Source organism: Tamandua tetradactyla, chromosome 18 (genome assembly GCF_023851605.1).
Source record: "Tamandua tetradactyla isolate mTamTet1 chromosome 18, mTamTet1.pri, whole genome shotgun sequence".
NCBI lineage: Eukaryota > Metazoa > Chordata > Mammalia > Pilosa > Myrmecophagidae > Tamandua > Tamandua tetradactyla.
Genome location: NC_135344.1, coordinates 48479123 through 48495174, shown reverse-complemented (window position 1 = coordinate 48495174; position 16052 = coordinate 48479123). Strand labels below are relative to the sequence as shown.

General features: G+C 40.0%; 1 protein-coding gene and 1 long non-coding RNA gene across 20 annotated transcripts in view; one reads left to right on the top strand and one right to left on the bottom strand.

Annotated features, from left to right (window-relative positions):
• Positions 1-16052, top strand: part of DTNA (dystrobrevin alpha) — a 383081-nt gene that overhangs the window by 263399 nt on the left and 103630 nt on the right. For all 16 annotated transcript variants that reach the window (XM_077135650.1, XM_077135645.1, XM_077135648.1 and 13 more), the window contains one exon: positions 11630-11843. In XM_077135650.1, the coding sequence (XP_076991765.1) occupies positions 11630-11843 (214 nt within the window). The remainder of the gene's footprint in view (positions 1-11629; positions 11844-16052) is intronic.
• Positions 2036-13117, bottom strand: LOC143662175 (uncharacterized). 4 transcript variants are annotated; one of them, XR_013165204.1, is made up of 6 exons: positions 12854-13117; positions 11782-12026; positions 6745-6861; positions 4762-4932; positions 4255-4430; positions 2036-2297 (listed from the first exon to the last, which is right to left on the bottom strand). It is a non-coding gene; the product is annotated as an uncharacterized LOC143662175 (long non-coding RNA). The 4 variants fall into 4 exon arrangements; XR_013165205.1 differs by having other exon boundaries at positions 4784-4932; XR_013165203.1 differs by lacking the exon at positions 4762-4932.

Below are 16052 nucleotides of genomic sequence, written 5' to 3'. Positions count from 1 at the left end.
CCTCATGGGTGCCAACTCTGTGGATGCTCTTTCTCTTGGATTGTGGCCATTGGCATCTAGAATTCTGGCCATCTGCTCAAGTCATAGTACATAAAGAATGAGAAGGTACTTAGGGGAACCAAGCTCAATGAGCCTCATCAAACTTTCTTAGAAGATTGCAGGAAAGTTTCTAGAAATGCTATGTACTTCCTGGCATGTTGTAAATGCACAACTTGTTATATTGTTGACTATAAACTGTCCTCTTCCATTCACCAAGCTTTACTGAGCACCCAGTATGATCGTGGTATTGTTCAAGGAACTGTGAAAAATGCAAAGATAAACAAGTCATAGTCCATGTCTTCAAAATGCTTATAATTTAGTGCTGTTCTTCCTAAGTTTTTCTCTTCAAGTATCATTTTTGAGAACCTGTTGAAAGCCTTGGACCCTTTCCCCCAGCAGTACACATGGCCCTAAACACAAAATTCAGCCCATAATTTCAGGGAACCTCTTTTCTCCTGAAGCACAATCAGTAGACTAATCTTATAAAAGGAGGGTGGAAAATAACTGCGTAAAATGCAGAATATCATAAATGGTCTGAGATATATGAAGGGTTCTGGGAGCAACAAGAGGGAGAGAATAATTTCATCTGACAGTGTCAGAATTGACTTCCTAGGAGCCATGTCATTCATGTAACACTTTAAAGGTTGGTGGAGTGAAGGGACACCTGCAGGAGGAAGCAGCGTGCAAAAAGGCACATACAAGAAAGCCAAGGGGATATTATGGAAAAGGAAGAAGTCCAGTGTGGCTGGAGCATAGGATTGGGGAGAAGCTAAAGAGTAGTGGGAGATAGAGGGGAAAGAACCCAAACATCGAGTTTCATGCTTAGCAGGTTGGGTTTAATCAATAGCCAGTAGATAATGGCATGGCCACAGCTGAGCCTTATAATATTTTTTAGGATAAACAGAAAGGGGCAGGATCTGGAGAGGAATTAGGAGGCTTGCTGTAAAAGTCTAAGTTAGAAGACAGTAAAAACCCAAAAGAGGACTCTATAATGTAAGGAATGGTCAGACCTCATTGAAGAAACCTGTATACAAAACTTTCCAGTGAAGTCTAAAAGCCACGTATAAAACGACTATGCAGGGTAGGCAGTGATGGCACAGTGGCAGAGTTTTTGGCCATGCCAGAGACCCGGGTTCGATTCCTACCCATGCAAAAAAAAAAAGACTATGCAGAGGGGAGATAGGATCCTAAATCCTCCTACCTCTAAAATCATTAAATGTGTTCTGAACAAAGTTCCATACTGACAGTGAAAAATTAGTTATTGTCCAGATCCTTCTTTTCATTTACCTTCTCTTATTCCTTTTACAATCCTTAATGCAATACTTTGATACTAGGTTTAATAAATGCCTATTCAATTGAATTCAGTTAAATTTGTTTTTACAGTATGACAGCGTTGAGCCAACAATTACTATACCTTATTTTAAACAGTGATGCTGTTTTAAAGAACACCAAATATTTCATCCTAATAGGCAACTAATGTTCTGACAGGGTCTTTAAAGATTAGCATGACATTCAGTTTTATTTTCACCAAAAAGTTTGTTGTGGGCCCATTCCTAAAGCTTTATTACATCAGTTTCCACCAGGAAATTAAAGTGAAACTAAAATCTTATCTTTGGATGATCTGAAGCTTCTTCCTAGGGTCTTTAGTAAAGAGAACAACCTTTGCAATAAAGGCATCCTTTGGGACCGAGGAAGATGTTAGATTTGGAACCATAAATAAAATTTGGTAGGCTACTCAAAATGCTGTTTGGATTCATATTTTATAAAGATATTGCTCACTAGTGGAAAAAACTCTCAAAGTTGTTCTTGTATTAACTTTTCTTTTCTTTCGAACCTCAATGTTCAGTTAATGTGAGCAATGGCTGTTGTGTTCAACCTAATCATTCATTGCAATACACTTATTGACACTGGCAGGATACATCACTTTATTGAGTTCTTCCAGCCTAGTAGCTGCTCAATACTATTTTGTCATGAAGAAAGACCTGAATAAGGGCATAAGGAAAAATTATTTATTTGAGAATATATTAACAGCTGAATAATTTGCACATGGCTCCCTTGACCACAGGTTCCAGGGATTTAGTGATTTTCTTTAAACGCATTCATCTGAAGCAATGAGCATCAACTTCTCTTTCTTCCAGTTCGTGCCTAAGTCCATCCTTCAATTCCTGCTCTATAGCAGTGGTTCTCAAACTTTGTTTTCTATCGGAATCACCGGAGAAGCTGCTATTACCTTAGAATGTCCAGGCTACACCGCAGACCTATTGAATCAGACACCACAGTTTGAGACCCATTCACCGCTCTAAAGATGACCTCTGGTTTTTACCACTGACCTGGTTGGGTGGAAGTGGGGCTCTGGATTACTTCACATGATAGTTTGAAAATGAAGCTGAGCATTAAGCTGTATAGGATGCAAATACTTTATGGCTTTATTTGCCTGCCTGGAGAATTAGGAAAGTGTTACATAATTAGCAGTAGAAAAAGTTACTGAGCTACGGGACCTTGCCTCCCCATTCAGTTATGTTTTCCAAGAAGCCCGGTACAAACCTCTGCCCTAGTCAGGTCAAAATAGGACCTGAACACCATCTTCATCCACTGCTCCATGCCATTGTTTGCCAAATTTTCTCCTTCCTACGGGACCCTTCTCTCCTCTGTATCTGTGCATAGGCATCCATGTTTCAGGAGCCAACACAAGCCGTACTCCCTCCTCCAAACCTTTCCAAGGTTTGGACCACAATATCATACCCTTTATTTTGAGCTCCTGTATCGTGTTTTGTCTGCACCATGGATGTGAGCTTTTGATCACCTATTATCTTACGTTGCCCTTCAGTAAGGTCTTCTGAGCGTGTCTCTCCCCCTGGGAATTACAATCTCTGTTTTGGTCAGGCAGCCTCATATTTGATTAAATCCCCTAAACATCAGGCATGTTGGTATTGTAGACTCTTAAAAATTTTGATAATATTAGTTTATTTTGAAAATATTATGGAATCTCAGATTGTTTTCCTTTTTCCCAATACTGTAAGCATAAACACATGGCAGGCTTTTTCTATACACTGTGCGTGCAAGAAATGCCTGGCAAAGAGGGGTAGGCCCAATTTGTCTTATTTTTCCAGGGAGCTGAGGCTCTCCAAATTTTTTCAGAGATTTTGAGATAGATATTTGACCTGAAATGGAACTAAAACACTAGTCATTATGATAGAATGTCTCTTGGATTCCTAACACCTTTGCATCCACTAAGAGGAAAACAAACCTGAAGTTGGAGAAGAAAGCTTCTATTAAGAGAGAAATGTCCTTATAATTGAGAGTGGAGCAGTAAATTGAAAGGACTTTGTGGGAGAAATGTTTCATAATTTCTACTTGAATAACTGTACATTTTAATGCCCCTCTGTTTTCTTTCAAAAATAAGAGTAATGACTAAAATGCATGTAGTGTTTACAGATTACTCAGTTTCTCATGTACATTTTCATCATTCCTCAGAACAAATCTGTAAGGTTAAAAAAAAACAGGTGGATGTTATTATCTCTATTGTACAAATGAAAGAGAGAAAAAGGCCAGCACCACATGAATCCACGTTTGCTATCCCTGAGCTCATTGTTACCCTCTATAAGGAGAGAGTAGATTATTGTTCACTCTCAACACACTTGTTTGTTTAATATCTCTATTCTCCACCACCTAAAGCTCAGTGTGGTCAGGGACCTGCCTATCTTGTTTGCAACTGTAGTTCCAGAACCCAGAACAGTACTGACTCATAATAAGACCTGTATAGATACTTGTTGAATGAATCAATTCTTAGGTCTCTGGAGTGGGAAGCTAAGGATGAGCTAGTAGCTGGGGGAATGAGTTTATTAAGGGAGCTGGAGTTGATTCTGAGACTCACAAGGGGATAAGTGCCTCTTCCCACCTCATCACACCCCGTTTCCGTGGCACGGCTGACCCATCTGTGAAGCTCCCTAAAAGCATTTTTAATTAAAGTCTCCTTGGCCTTTAGACTATGGATTGAAATTTTCCATTTAAGAGCCATCACAGGAAAAAGGCAATGTCTGTGTGCATGTTAATCTTTTAGTTCCAAGGGCATTGCAACTTGGTTGGATAACTAAAAGAATGAATCCTCATAATTAACTTTTTCTACAAACCACCGATGTATTTTAAGAATCTGCTGTGTGAAAGAACAGACTTTGGCACTTTAAATCTGGCATATCAACTAGTCAGTAATGTTACCTTCACTTGGTCCTCATTCTCTGAAGAGTGTGGTACGATGGAAAATTCATGCTAGCAACATTGCCCTGAAGGTCAGGAAACTTAAGTCTTGAGAGAGTTTTCAGGAGAGATCACCTGTCACCTTTGCTATGAGACTTGATGGGTAGGTCAGCAGCAGAGTTCTCTTTTCCTTTAACCTGCATAAATCAGAAATGGGAGAACAGGTCATAGCTAAGCCGCAGGCACCAATCAGCAGCACTTAAGCATGGGAGGTTTGGCAGTAAGTGGGAGGGGCATGGGCACATAGAGTCAGCATGCCAGAGGATTCCCAATGGCATCGATAGATTATATTCAATTCCCAGCATAACTGAAATTTCCTTTTCTCCCAGGAAGGAAAGTACATCATAATGTTTATTACATCTTATGGGTGTAAACCTCAAGTCCCTCTAAAATAGTGTGTCCATGTGTCATTATATAAATCATTCTTCAACTTCAGAAATTGATATTGACCAGCTTCTTGCAACTCACCTCAGAGCCTATGAGAACATACCAGGACTACTGGCCCCAAGTAGTGATTCTCCGCACTTTAATGTGAATAAGAAACCTCTGGGGATGCTGTTCTGATTCTCTCGGTCTGGGGTGGGGCCTGAGAGTCTGCATTTCTAAGTGTGGTCTGTGAACCAGCAGCAGCAGCAGCACCTGGGAGCAGTTGAAAAAACTTGTAGTGATTCCAATGTGCAGCCAGGGTTGGGAACCACTGCTCTAAATAGTTAAGGCTCTACAAAGTGATTGTTTATTGAGCTCCCCAGCTGCAAGCTCTTGAGAGCCTGCGAAAGGTTTATAAATCAGTGGTTGTTAGAATCACCTGAAGAGCTTTGTGAACCCCTTTCCCACCCTCCTAAATTTTAGAATCAGTAGGTGGTAGAATCTGAGCCTGGGAACTTGAGAGGGATTTTCAATGCTTTAGAGAAAGGATATTGTCTTTACATCCCCTGCAGTCCAGGAAAGCCTGGCCCTGGACTAAATCATGAAATAGACTAAATTCTGAAGTCTACTCTTGGTATTCCTGTCCTTTCTATACCCTCTCCCCCATATTTTACCCCTATTTCTATGATTCGACTACTTCTCAGTGATCTCAGTCATTTCTGTCTAGGTACAAATGAGTTTGTCATTTTAGCACTTTTTTCAGGTTTATTTGGGATTTAAATCGTCTTGAATTATAGCCTAAAAACTCCATCTCCTATTAAAATAAGGGAAGACATCAGAAAGCAGATAAGAACATCTTTCCAGATCAACAAGCTCTTCTACCCCCCCGCCCCCCTGCATGCCACGCCCACCTAGCCTTTTTTTATGAGTACCAGGATTTAAGGCAATCTCAAACTAGTTAAGGTTGTCTGTGTTCATTGGTCCGTAAAAACCAACTATGAAATTTTAATAATATTAATTTCTGAAATTAACACTAAGTCTATTTTAAGGCTTCTGTAAGTACTAAATAATGTTTTTAAGAATTCATTTTTGCATTCTTGGTTCATGTTAGCTTAAGAATTTCATTCTGCAAACAGTTGCCTTATCTAATGTATTCATATAAAGTTTATGCAGTTTTACAGATGGAGGAGCCCCACTTCCTGCCCCCAGTATTCTGACAGCATGCGTCCAAGCAGGTACTCCGTCAGGGACAGTTAAAGCTTGATGACTCTTTAGTAAAATATGCACAGTGCCATCTAGTGGTATGTGGTCAGCATTGTACAACCAGAATACATTTCCTCAATTTCTAAAATGATTTAATAGCACAACAGTAAGCAATAAATTTTTACAAATGGTCAGACTTTTAAAATAGACTACCTAATGATTCTTAACTTAGGATATATCTTAATGCAGTGCTATTTAAGTAAGCAAAAGGCTTATGATACTTAAATTTCTGATAAGAATAACGAATCTCTATTGAGTGCTTATTATGCCCCAAGCACTGTGCAAAGGGCTTTACGTGAATTATGTCTTTTGATCGTCAAATAACCCTGTAAGGGAGGAATTATTATTGTCCCCCTTTTACAGGTGAGGACACTGAAACTTCAAGAAGTTAGGTAACTTGCCCACAGTTGAACGAATGCCCAGTGGGGAGAGCAGAAGAGAACCCAGCCAGCCATCCCACTCTGCACTCTTCTGTATCGCCGCCTGCACCTCCCAGAGGAGTTACCAATGAAGTAAAGTTTCCAAAGACCCTTAATAAGAGGGCTTCCTCACCAGGTTTCCAATTATCCAATGCAGTAAAATCAAATCAAACTCCTCTAACACAAGTTATGACAATCTGACTGAATAAGCATCTATTTTTGAGGCCAGAGTGTAGTTTGTACTTCTTTTATATGGCCTGCATAATATGTTCAAAAACACGTGTTGATTAGTTTATTGAATTTGGAGGACTGGGCTAAAACTTCAATGTGGACTCATAGGTAATGTAAATTAATAGTGTGGTAAGGCGGCAGATCAGTGGGTGTTTAATTGCCTTAGCATTACCAGCTACCATTTGTTGAACACGTAGTATGTGCCAAGCTCTCTGGTTGGCACTTCTATAGACATTTTCTCTTCAAGCCTCACTACAGCTCCCTCAGGAAGGTATTGGTTTCCTCATTTCTAAAAAAAAAAAAAAAAAAAGAGAGAGAATAATAAAATTTATAGAGATGAAATCATTTCATAGTTTTACGACTGGTTATTAGTGAAACCAAGAGTGAACCCTCACACTTTGTAATTGTGAAACCCGCATCCTCTGTACTCTGCCACCCCTGGAATATAGTACTTAACTACTAATGATTACAATTTTTCTGTGTACTACCTTCTCCTTTCGCTTATGCAAAATAGCACCCCCTCTTTCTGCAGCAGCTGGCTCACATGCTTTCCACATGCGTGCCTGCCCGTCCCCATCTTGTCTTCACGTGCCAGAAGTGATCTGTATCAGCTGCATTTCTGATCCTGTCACTCCCCTACTTAAAATCCATGAGTGTCTTCACATCCTTGGCATAAGGAACAAAATCCTTTTCATGCCACAGGGCTCCTCCTTATCAGTCCTGGTCTCCGTTATGACCATATAGTAATCTCCTGTTTTGTGCCTGACACCCTCTGTGTGACAGCATGTCATAATTTCTGATTATCTGTCGATGGGATCATGTGGGCAATGCCTATGCTCCCACCAGGCCGTCAGCTCCGAGAGGCAGGACCTGCCACCATGCCTTGCACATAATTATGAAAACTACCTTTATCTTAGTCCTTTATAACTGTTTATTCTCATAGTAAGCCAGAATTAGTATTTTATTTTACCTCATATTGAAACCTTGAATGCATGAGGACACAAATATGGGACATAGTTGTTTTTAATAACTTTCATTTGATTTCTGGATCTTCAATTTGTCTGTAATAATCAATAACAATTATTACTTCCTAAGTGACATACACAGTCCCAGGTGTTTTAAAGGCATTGTCTCATTTAATCCTCATCAAAATCATCACAGGGTTGGTGCTATTATGAGTTGCATGTTTCTGAGGTAAACATTCAGTGAAGTTAATAACTTGACTGAACAATTTACCTAATGAGTTAGTGGCCCAGGATTCAGACCAAGGCCTGTGTGATTCTTCACTTCTGCAAGTCTCTTTCAAAACAGAACACATCCTTAGAACACCCTGTTTCGCCATTGAGTCATTTCCTAATTTATTTGTTGATTTGTCAACAAGTATTTATTGAGCTGCTGTGATGTGTAAGGCACCACGATGGGGCGAGCACCAGTAGTCACAACAGGCAGAGTCTCTTCCTGTGGCCCAATACAGAAGGCAGACAGACAGACAACTACACTGCACAACACAGCAGACTAAATGCTGGGATGCGGAAGAAGAGTGTGGCACAGAGGAGGGGACAGAATCCAGAGGCAAGGGATACAGGAAGACATCCTTTAAGAGGTGTTGTTGACACTAAGGTGTGATGATGAGGTGTAGATAAGAAGTAAGCAGGGACCAGATCAAAAAGAACTTGGCCAGTGCACGGGTGGTTCAGTGGTAGAATGCTCGCCTTCCATGCGGGAGACCCGGGTTCGATTCCCAGACCATGCACACACACACCCCCCCCCCCCAAAAAAAACCTTGGCAAGTCATGTTGACAAGTTTAAATTTCAGAATAATGGGAAATTATTAAAGGACATCAAGAGCATACAAGTGACAAGTGGCATATCAGATTGTCAGTTCAGAACCATCACTCTGGCTGCAGTGAATGGAAAGAATTAGAGTGGGTAAAGAACGAAGGCAGAAAGAGCTGACTCAGTCATACCAGTAAGAGATAGTGGGTCCATAGAAATGGAGGGATTAAAGCAAAATTTAAGAGATAAAGTCTGTAGGCCTTGGCCATTGCTGGGATGTGAAATGCAAGTGAAGAACCAGGGATGGAATTCAGATTCTGGCTGGGGTAGGGGCATGAGGGTGAGTGATAGTCCCATTCACCAAGGAAGGGAACACCAGAATAAGCAGGGTCGGTGGTAAAGAGGTGAGTGTAAGCTGGGCAAGCTGAGGCTGAGGTGCTACAGGGCCTCCACAGGACATGCCGGCCACTCCCATGGCCCCACCCTGAGGATAACCACTTCCCTGCAAAGTCTGGCTGGATGGCCTTCCACTCCAGATTCTCTCCCTCTACCAGCAGTCATTTCTCTTTCTTGGCCTCTAGCCACCTCCCTCTGGCCTCCAGCTCATAGTCCATGCTCCTCTTTTCTTCTGAGAAGAAGCCTGAGCCATAGCCAGGAACCATCTGAGAATAGATGGCTTTAAGCTTCTCACAGATACCAATCAGGAGAACACGCCAGATCTCAAATCGCTGTATTCTTTGCATCCTGCATCCTGACTCTAAGGACTAGAGTCAGAGAATTCATAGATCAACTAGAGATAGAATGATTATAGAAATCCCAGCTGTTTCCCTCAAGAATAAAAACTAAATAAATAAATTTAATTTGTAGATAATTTCTCCTTGGGAGACCCTTGCTGACTCAATTGAAAACCTGGATAAATAGCTTTAAGAATTTCCTTGTGGACTTTAATATATGGAGAGATATATGGAATTACATAAATCTGAATTTATCCAATTCTAATAAATATTTAGGTATTTCAGTTGAAAAGTGATTTGTAGTCATCTACCCCAAACCATAGACACACTTTTTCCTTTGAACTGGCCATCATGATTTATTTGTTCATGTGTCATTTATTGTCTACATTGTCCCAGGAACTACCACTTTTGACTTCATTCATTTTCCCATTTACGTGATACGATCCCATTTTGTAAATGTGGAAAGTGAGGCCCCATGTCTTACAAAGAGGTCTTGAACTCGCTAGTAGAAGAGCTAGATTTTGAGCCTCAGTTTTCGGACTCTAAGTCCAGTGCTCCTTAAGTCAATCACAGGTTCCTTTCTTTCATGACATAAAACATTTTATTTTAAGTAATTTTTCAAAATAACAACAAAACTTCCAAGTGAAGGATCCAGTGAAATTTCTATATAACTTGTTTTGGTTGTTCAGGTTTTTGCATAATCTACTTATCTCTTAGGTCTCAAAGTGCACATAAAGTTAGTTATGAGGGCAAGACTTTGGGTTTTTGTTTTCCTGTATGCCTAATGTGGCAATAAGAGGGTCTGCAGAGATTGGTCTCATCCCTTAGGGTGCCATGGTTAGAAATCCTGCAATCAAACTTGGCTGGAGAGAACAGAGTCTGACTACAAAATTGTTTGCTTTTGTTTGTTGTTTTAATGACAGGACTTAGAGAAAGGAATTGGTAATAAAGTTTTCCTATACCAAAATTAAGGAATACTAGAATCTGAACAGAGAAACAAAAGTAAAAGAGAGGAACCACATAGACACCTAGTCACACCGTTCAATGCCAGGTATACATAGCAGGAGCCCAAGAGATGTTAGCTTTGATTTTAAAATTTAGTATCAATTAAGTGAGCAAAGAGGTAGGAGACTAAAGCTAGGAAGTGGTAGGGGAAAGGCATATGTGGTGGGCACACTCTTCAGGAACCAAAGTATAAGTATTTATTTCTTTGAGAAAATATTTACTTGCAGATGCAAAAGTGTAATTAAAAGTGTTCCTTAAGCTTGGCAAGGATGTAGAAGAACTGGAATTCTCATACACTGCTGAGGGGAATGGAATATGGTACAACAATGTTGGAAAAAGTTTTGGGCGTTCCTTAAACCATACACCATACAACCCAGCCACTTCGTTTCTAAGTATTTTCCAAGAGAAATGAATGCCTAAGTCTACAAAACAGCACATATATGAATATTCATAGCAGCTTTACTTGTAATCACCCAAAACTGGGACAAACCCAAATGTTCCTTTAGAGGTGATGAGATAAACGAATTGTGATATATCCATATAATAGAGAATATCACAGCAATAAAAAGGAATAACCTATTAATACATGCAAGACAAGGATGACTGTCAGAATAGTCACACTAAGCAAAAGAATCCAGACAGAAAAGAATGCTTACTGTATGATTCCAGTTATATAAGATTCTAGAAAACAGTGCCATAAATCATAGCAGTGACTGCCTGGGATAGGAGGTAAAGAATTACAATGAAGCTTTTAGGGGTAATGAATATGTTCATTGTCTTGATTATGGCTTAGGAAACGTCATAACAGGACCCCAGGAGAGAAATAGAAATGGATTTCTTGACTATCCTACTCAAAGCAAAAATGACTTAAATTGAAGGGCGTGGTCAGCAACGCAGCCAAGAAATTGCTTATTCTTGACCACGTTGGTTCGTTGACCTGTGATTTAGATCTGCTTGCAAACATGATATAAAGTAATTTTTCTTTTTCCCGTCTTCCTGCCTCCCTTAACTTTCCTTTCCTTTTTTCTTATTTCAAACTTTATACCGCTGAAATGTATATAAACAAATGAAAGTATTTTTAATATTCAAATGCAGTTCTGATATCCTTTCAAATACTAGAATCTGGAAGGTAAGTGTTGGGCTTTTCTTTTCGATGGCTGGCTCAGTGGCGTGCAGTGGGCAAGTTCCTTTACACCAGACAGACGTGGATTTGAATGCCAGTTTTACCATTGTGATGGTCAGTTAACTTCCCGGATCCTCTCTTGCCTCACAGGTAACTGTATTTCAAGGGTCATTATTAAGATTAGAAATAATTCTCTGCTGTGGTATTTAGTAAGTCCTTTGCTTGTTACCGTATATAGTAAATCAGATCTTTGAGATCACGTGCTCTCTGTGCACATTTACTCGTGTCAGCCTCCGACAGCAGCTGAACACATATTGAAGCCTGCGGGGAGTCTAGAGAGACAGTGTGGTCGGCGCATGTGAATGTATCTCCCCCTGCATTGGGGGCTGACATGTTAACTCTGCTCTGATTGTATATAGTGCACCTGGTGGACATTTGGAACGTCATAGAAGCGTTGCGGGAAAATGCTCTGAACAACCTGGACCCAAATATAGAACTCAACGTGGCCCGCTTGGAGGCCGTGCTCTCCACCATTTTTTACCAGCTCAACAAACGGATGCCCACCACTCACCAGATCCACGTGGAGCAGTCCATCAGCCTTCTGCTCAACTTCCTGCTGGCAGCCTTTGATCCGTAAGCGCCCTCTGAATGTCTCCTACTCTCTAGATGTTTGGTCTCCCCTTCCTTTTGTACCTCTTGGTCTCTTTTCCAAATACTTTTCTAGAGTAACCAACTATCTCTGTATTCCTCGATCAGATGCTTATGTCCGTAAAGATCCTGTGTCTTTAAGATGCAATTCAAATGCTGTGGAAGACTCTAGAGGTTAAAATAATACCAAAGGAGCTTGAGGGCAGTTGTATTTTATGCACTGACCTTTAGTTAACTCATCCCAGGCTTTAGCTGTGGACACTTAAAAGTGTTGTGTGAGCGCCTGCCTGAGGAGGGATTTGATGAAGCGTGAAGTGGAAGGATGTTTTAACTCTCCTCTTTGTAAAGGGTCTAAAACAGTGTTTCTGAGGTGTTATAAAAGACCCTAGAGCAAACGGGGAAGAAATTGAAAAGGGTTTCTTAACTATCCTGGTGAAAGTAACCATGACTTGCATTAAATGTGCTAGTCAATAATGTGCCACCATAAAATGATGGGATGGCGGGCACACACCACATTGGAAACTGAGCCTCACTATCTTATAATTTTCCCTCGTAGAATCAGAGAATTTCAGAGCTGGCAGAGTTCTTAAAGCGTGTTCATCCAAATCTCTAATTTTACAGATGAAGGCACAAAGAGATTGTCACTCGTCCAGTGTCTCCCAGCATGTTAGTGGCAGGGTAGGGACTTAGATATCCAGCTAAGGTTTCTTTGCCAACACATACATGGCAGCATTGTTAAACGGACTTACATTGTCAACCTAAAATTTCACCAGGGCATTTGTCAAAGCTCCTAGTCTGCATATAATACCAACATCTCCACTTTCACCATTTATTCTGCATACTAAAAAGGAAAATCACTAACCTGACATTTCGACAATCTCATTTTACCACTCTCAAAAGATTTCACTTAGTCTCCTTGTCTGACCAATGCTTAAGAATGTTTTAACCCTAGCAGTGGAGATGTTCCAGCTAATTTTATTATGCCATTCGCTTACAAAAGTCACCAGCTGTCACTCTGCAACCTAGAGTAGTAAAAGAATTGTTCCTGTCCAATTATACCAGGGTACATTATTGTTTCCATGGTGGGAATTTGAGAAATTCTCAAGTTGAAATAAATAATTCTAGAACAAGAAGTTCAAGCTTAATAGATTCCTTATATAGGCTGTGGGGATGTATTGCTTTGGCCCAATCTCTATGGTAACCAGGTGGTGGGGCAAGTAGGGATGGCTGTGATTCCACATGACAGGTGGTAGAATAGACACAGGCCATGGAAGTTCTGTGATGTCATTTCCATTCTATCTCCCTAAAAACAAGTACCTGGCAGCCTTCAGGCAAGTTCTGAAGTCTTCATGGGACTGAATATGATTTTATTTTGAAATTGTTTTTGTAACAATGGAAAATGTAAAAAGAGAAATATAAATTCCTGCTAAATCCTGGATTATTGCTAGAGAAAGGATTCATAGAGAATCAAGAGCCGAGAGTAATTTGCACCCATTCCACATATATAGAAATAGAACCAGAGTAACAATAAAGAAGAGGATTTATATGAAATCTATGGGACTCCAACTAATAGAATTAGATTTTTCACTTTTGTTTATATTGGGAAGATAATTTTTAAATAGAGGTGCAAATATTCGCTAAATAGCTTCCATTATGTAGCTGAATCATTTCAAGGTTGACGAATGCTAAGTTTAAGGACTATTCTGAAGTAAAAAGTAATTCATACCAGTTTTAAGAAATGTTTTTTTTTGATACCTACTCTTCTGACAGAAAGGAAGGCCCCTGACATATACTTTCAATAATTTCATTGTAGTGGTTTATGAATACATCCACATAGAGACCCCAATCTGCAGACACTTCTTTTGCTTTCTCTCTCTTGGCATAACAGGTAAGTATAGGCAGTCACGCTGCTTGGTACTCAGAATTTCCATTTGGTGGCTTTTGGACTTTTTTATGTAGGATTTAAGCCATCAGGAGATAACCATTGACTGACCATGTAACTTAGAAGTGAATATAACAAGAGAAACTGGAAAAGAAAGTGAATGTTCAACTCTATTTCTAATAACAGTAAACTCCTCTTTATCCAAGTGAAATTTAATGTGGAAATCTGATGTCATTTCCAACCAGCATCCCACAACCCAGCCCAGTGTTTAAGACAGCCTTCAGAACTTTGGTGGACATAAATGTGCCTCACGCTAGTTGATCAGAGTTGTGCTGTTGGTATTAAAGAATCACCAGAACATTTAGGGGATTCTCTCCCATCTGCTATATTTTTTAATGGATATTTAAACAGCTGAGAAAAGCCAAAATGGAATGAAAGATGCCTTAAGAACCTGGAATCTAAAGAAATGATGTAAAACAGCAACAACAACAACAAAATAAAGACTGTGTAGCAATTTAAACTCATGAAGAACAAGATCTTGCATTCAAAAAAACCTGTTTGTTTCTTTTTGGTGGTGACTTAAAATTCACCAGAACCAGCCAGTTGGGCTGAGCGAAACAAACAGCTACATGAAATGAGGATCAAAGCTCATGTAACTCAGGGATATCCCTGGAGATCAGAATCACCTTCTCACAATCATCGTTCCCCAAGAATAGCACCCTCATCCCATAAAAAGCCTGGAGCACAGTTCTCATATGAGCATGCTTATTGCGAATCATAATCAGTTTTGTGGTTGTAGGATTGCTCTGTTCTTTGGCCGAATCAGTCTTTTAGAAGGTACAGTATATAACAGCATATGTAGGATGGTTGGAAGAGCTGGTCTATGCCAGTGATTGCCATTTGTCATTGAAGAGGCAGACCCTTGAGTCTAGAAGACTTTTGTTCTCTCCCACTGCCCTTCTAAAAATGCTATATCCCTCGGAAAGAGCACTCTGAATTGTTAACTAATTCCTTAGGAGAAACTTCCCAAGTCCAGAAATTATCTTTTCTCTGGTCTCTAGGGAAATGGATGGATGAGGCTGAGAAGGTTGGGAAAGGAGGCATCAGAAGAGGAAGAAAAGGCCAAGAGGGAAGAGGTTATATTAGGAAATAGCAACCCTTGAGTCAATCTCTTCCTCTTGTCTCTTTCCTTCTATGCACCCCAGTAATTGCCCTGCTTCTTTTCCTTTCTTTCCTACTAGGAGTCTTCCACTTGGGACTCTCTCCTTCCTTCAGAATCCATTAACAATTTAGAAGCAGCTTTTTCTTTCACCTCTTGTCCATATGCTGATGAAAAAAATCTCTTTGAAGTGTTCTAAGAACTTTGGCTGTTCCTATGTTTTTTAGGAAACAGAGAGTAGCTCTAAAGAAGAACAACATAGTGGAAAGTTATAAGATGAAAATTATTCTTACAAGTCTATAAAATGGTCTTTTTCAGAGGTGGGTCAAACAGTCTGATACCTGTGAAGCCCTTCGGTTCTTGGGCAAGTCGATCACTCTCCCCAAGTCCTACTGTCCTTCCACATGCTTCTGCTGCATTCTTATGGCGCTTACCTTCTGTGTATATGGCAGCCCCCCAACACGTGCTCTAGGGTAGGATTATGTCTTATTCTTCTTTGTATCCACAACACCTGAGACAACACCAAGCACATGAATGACTGAATTAATTTATCAATTAAAAGCAAATATAATCTTCCTTAGCACTTGCCGCACTAATTTCTTTAATTCCTGCTCAATCTTCTTTATATTCCCCAGGCTAGTGAGTTCAAGAGTGCTCTGTCACCTAGAGTCATACTCTGTTTTTACATCTGCTCCGTAGAGAAGAAAATCAGGTGTTCCTGGCCATCAGCGTGGGTGACTTCAATGCACTTCTCTTATTCTCTTCCTACTTCCAAGGGAAACACTGAAAACAACTTAAGTATGGTTGTTTCAATCTCATTTCAAATTCAGTAGAGCCTTCCTTCTTGGGACAATTCTTCATAAAGTAGATAATGTGACAGTGGCCTTGTTTTTCACAGATATCATTTTTTGTATATACTTAGCCACCCAAAATTCATAGTAAAACAAACATAAGTATAAAAGGAACAGTGATTTTCTTATTTCCAGGGGCCAATAATGGATAATAATGCCACTGTTACCATTTCAGTTTTCCAGTGTGAGGAGGTGATGAGGCTGAGACAGAAAGAGGTTAAATGACTGGCGGGTCATGCAGCTTCATAGTAGATGAGGGCAGTGGAGGAAAATCATTTCTTTTTTCAGGATTCAGTTGAAGT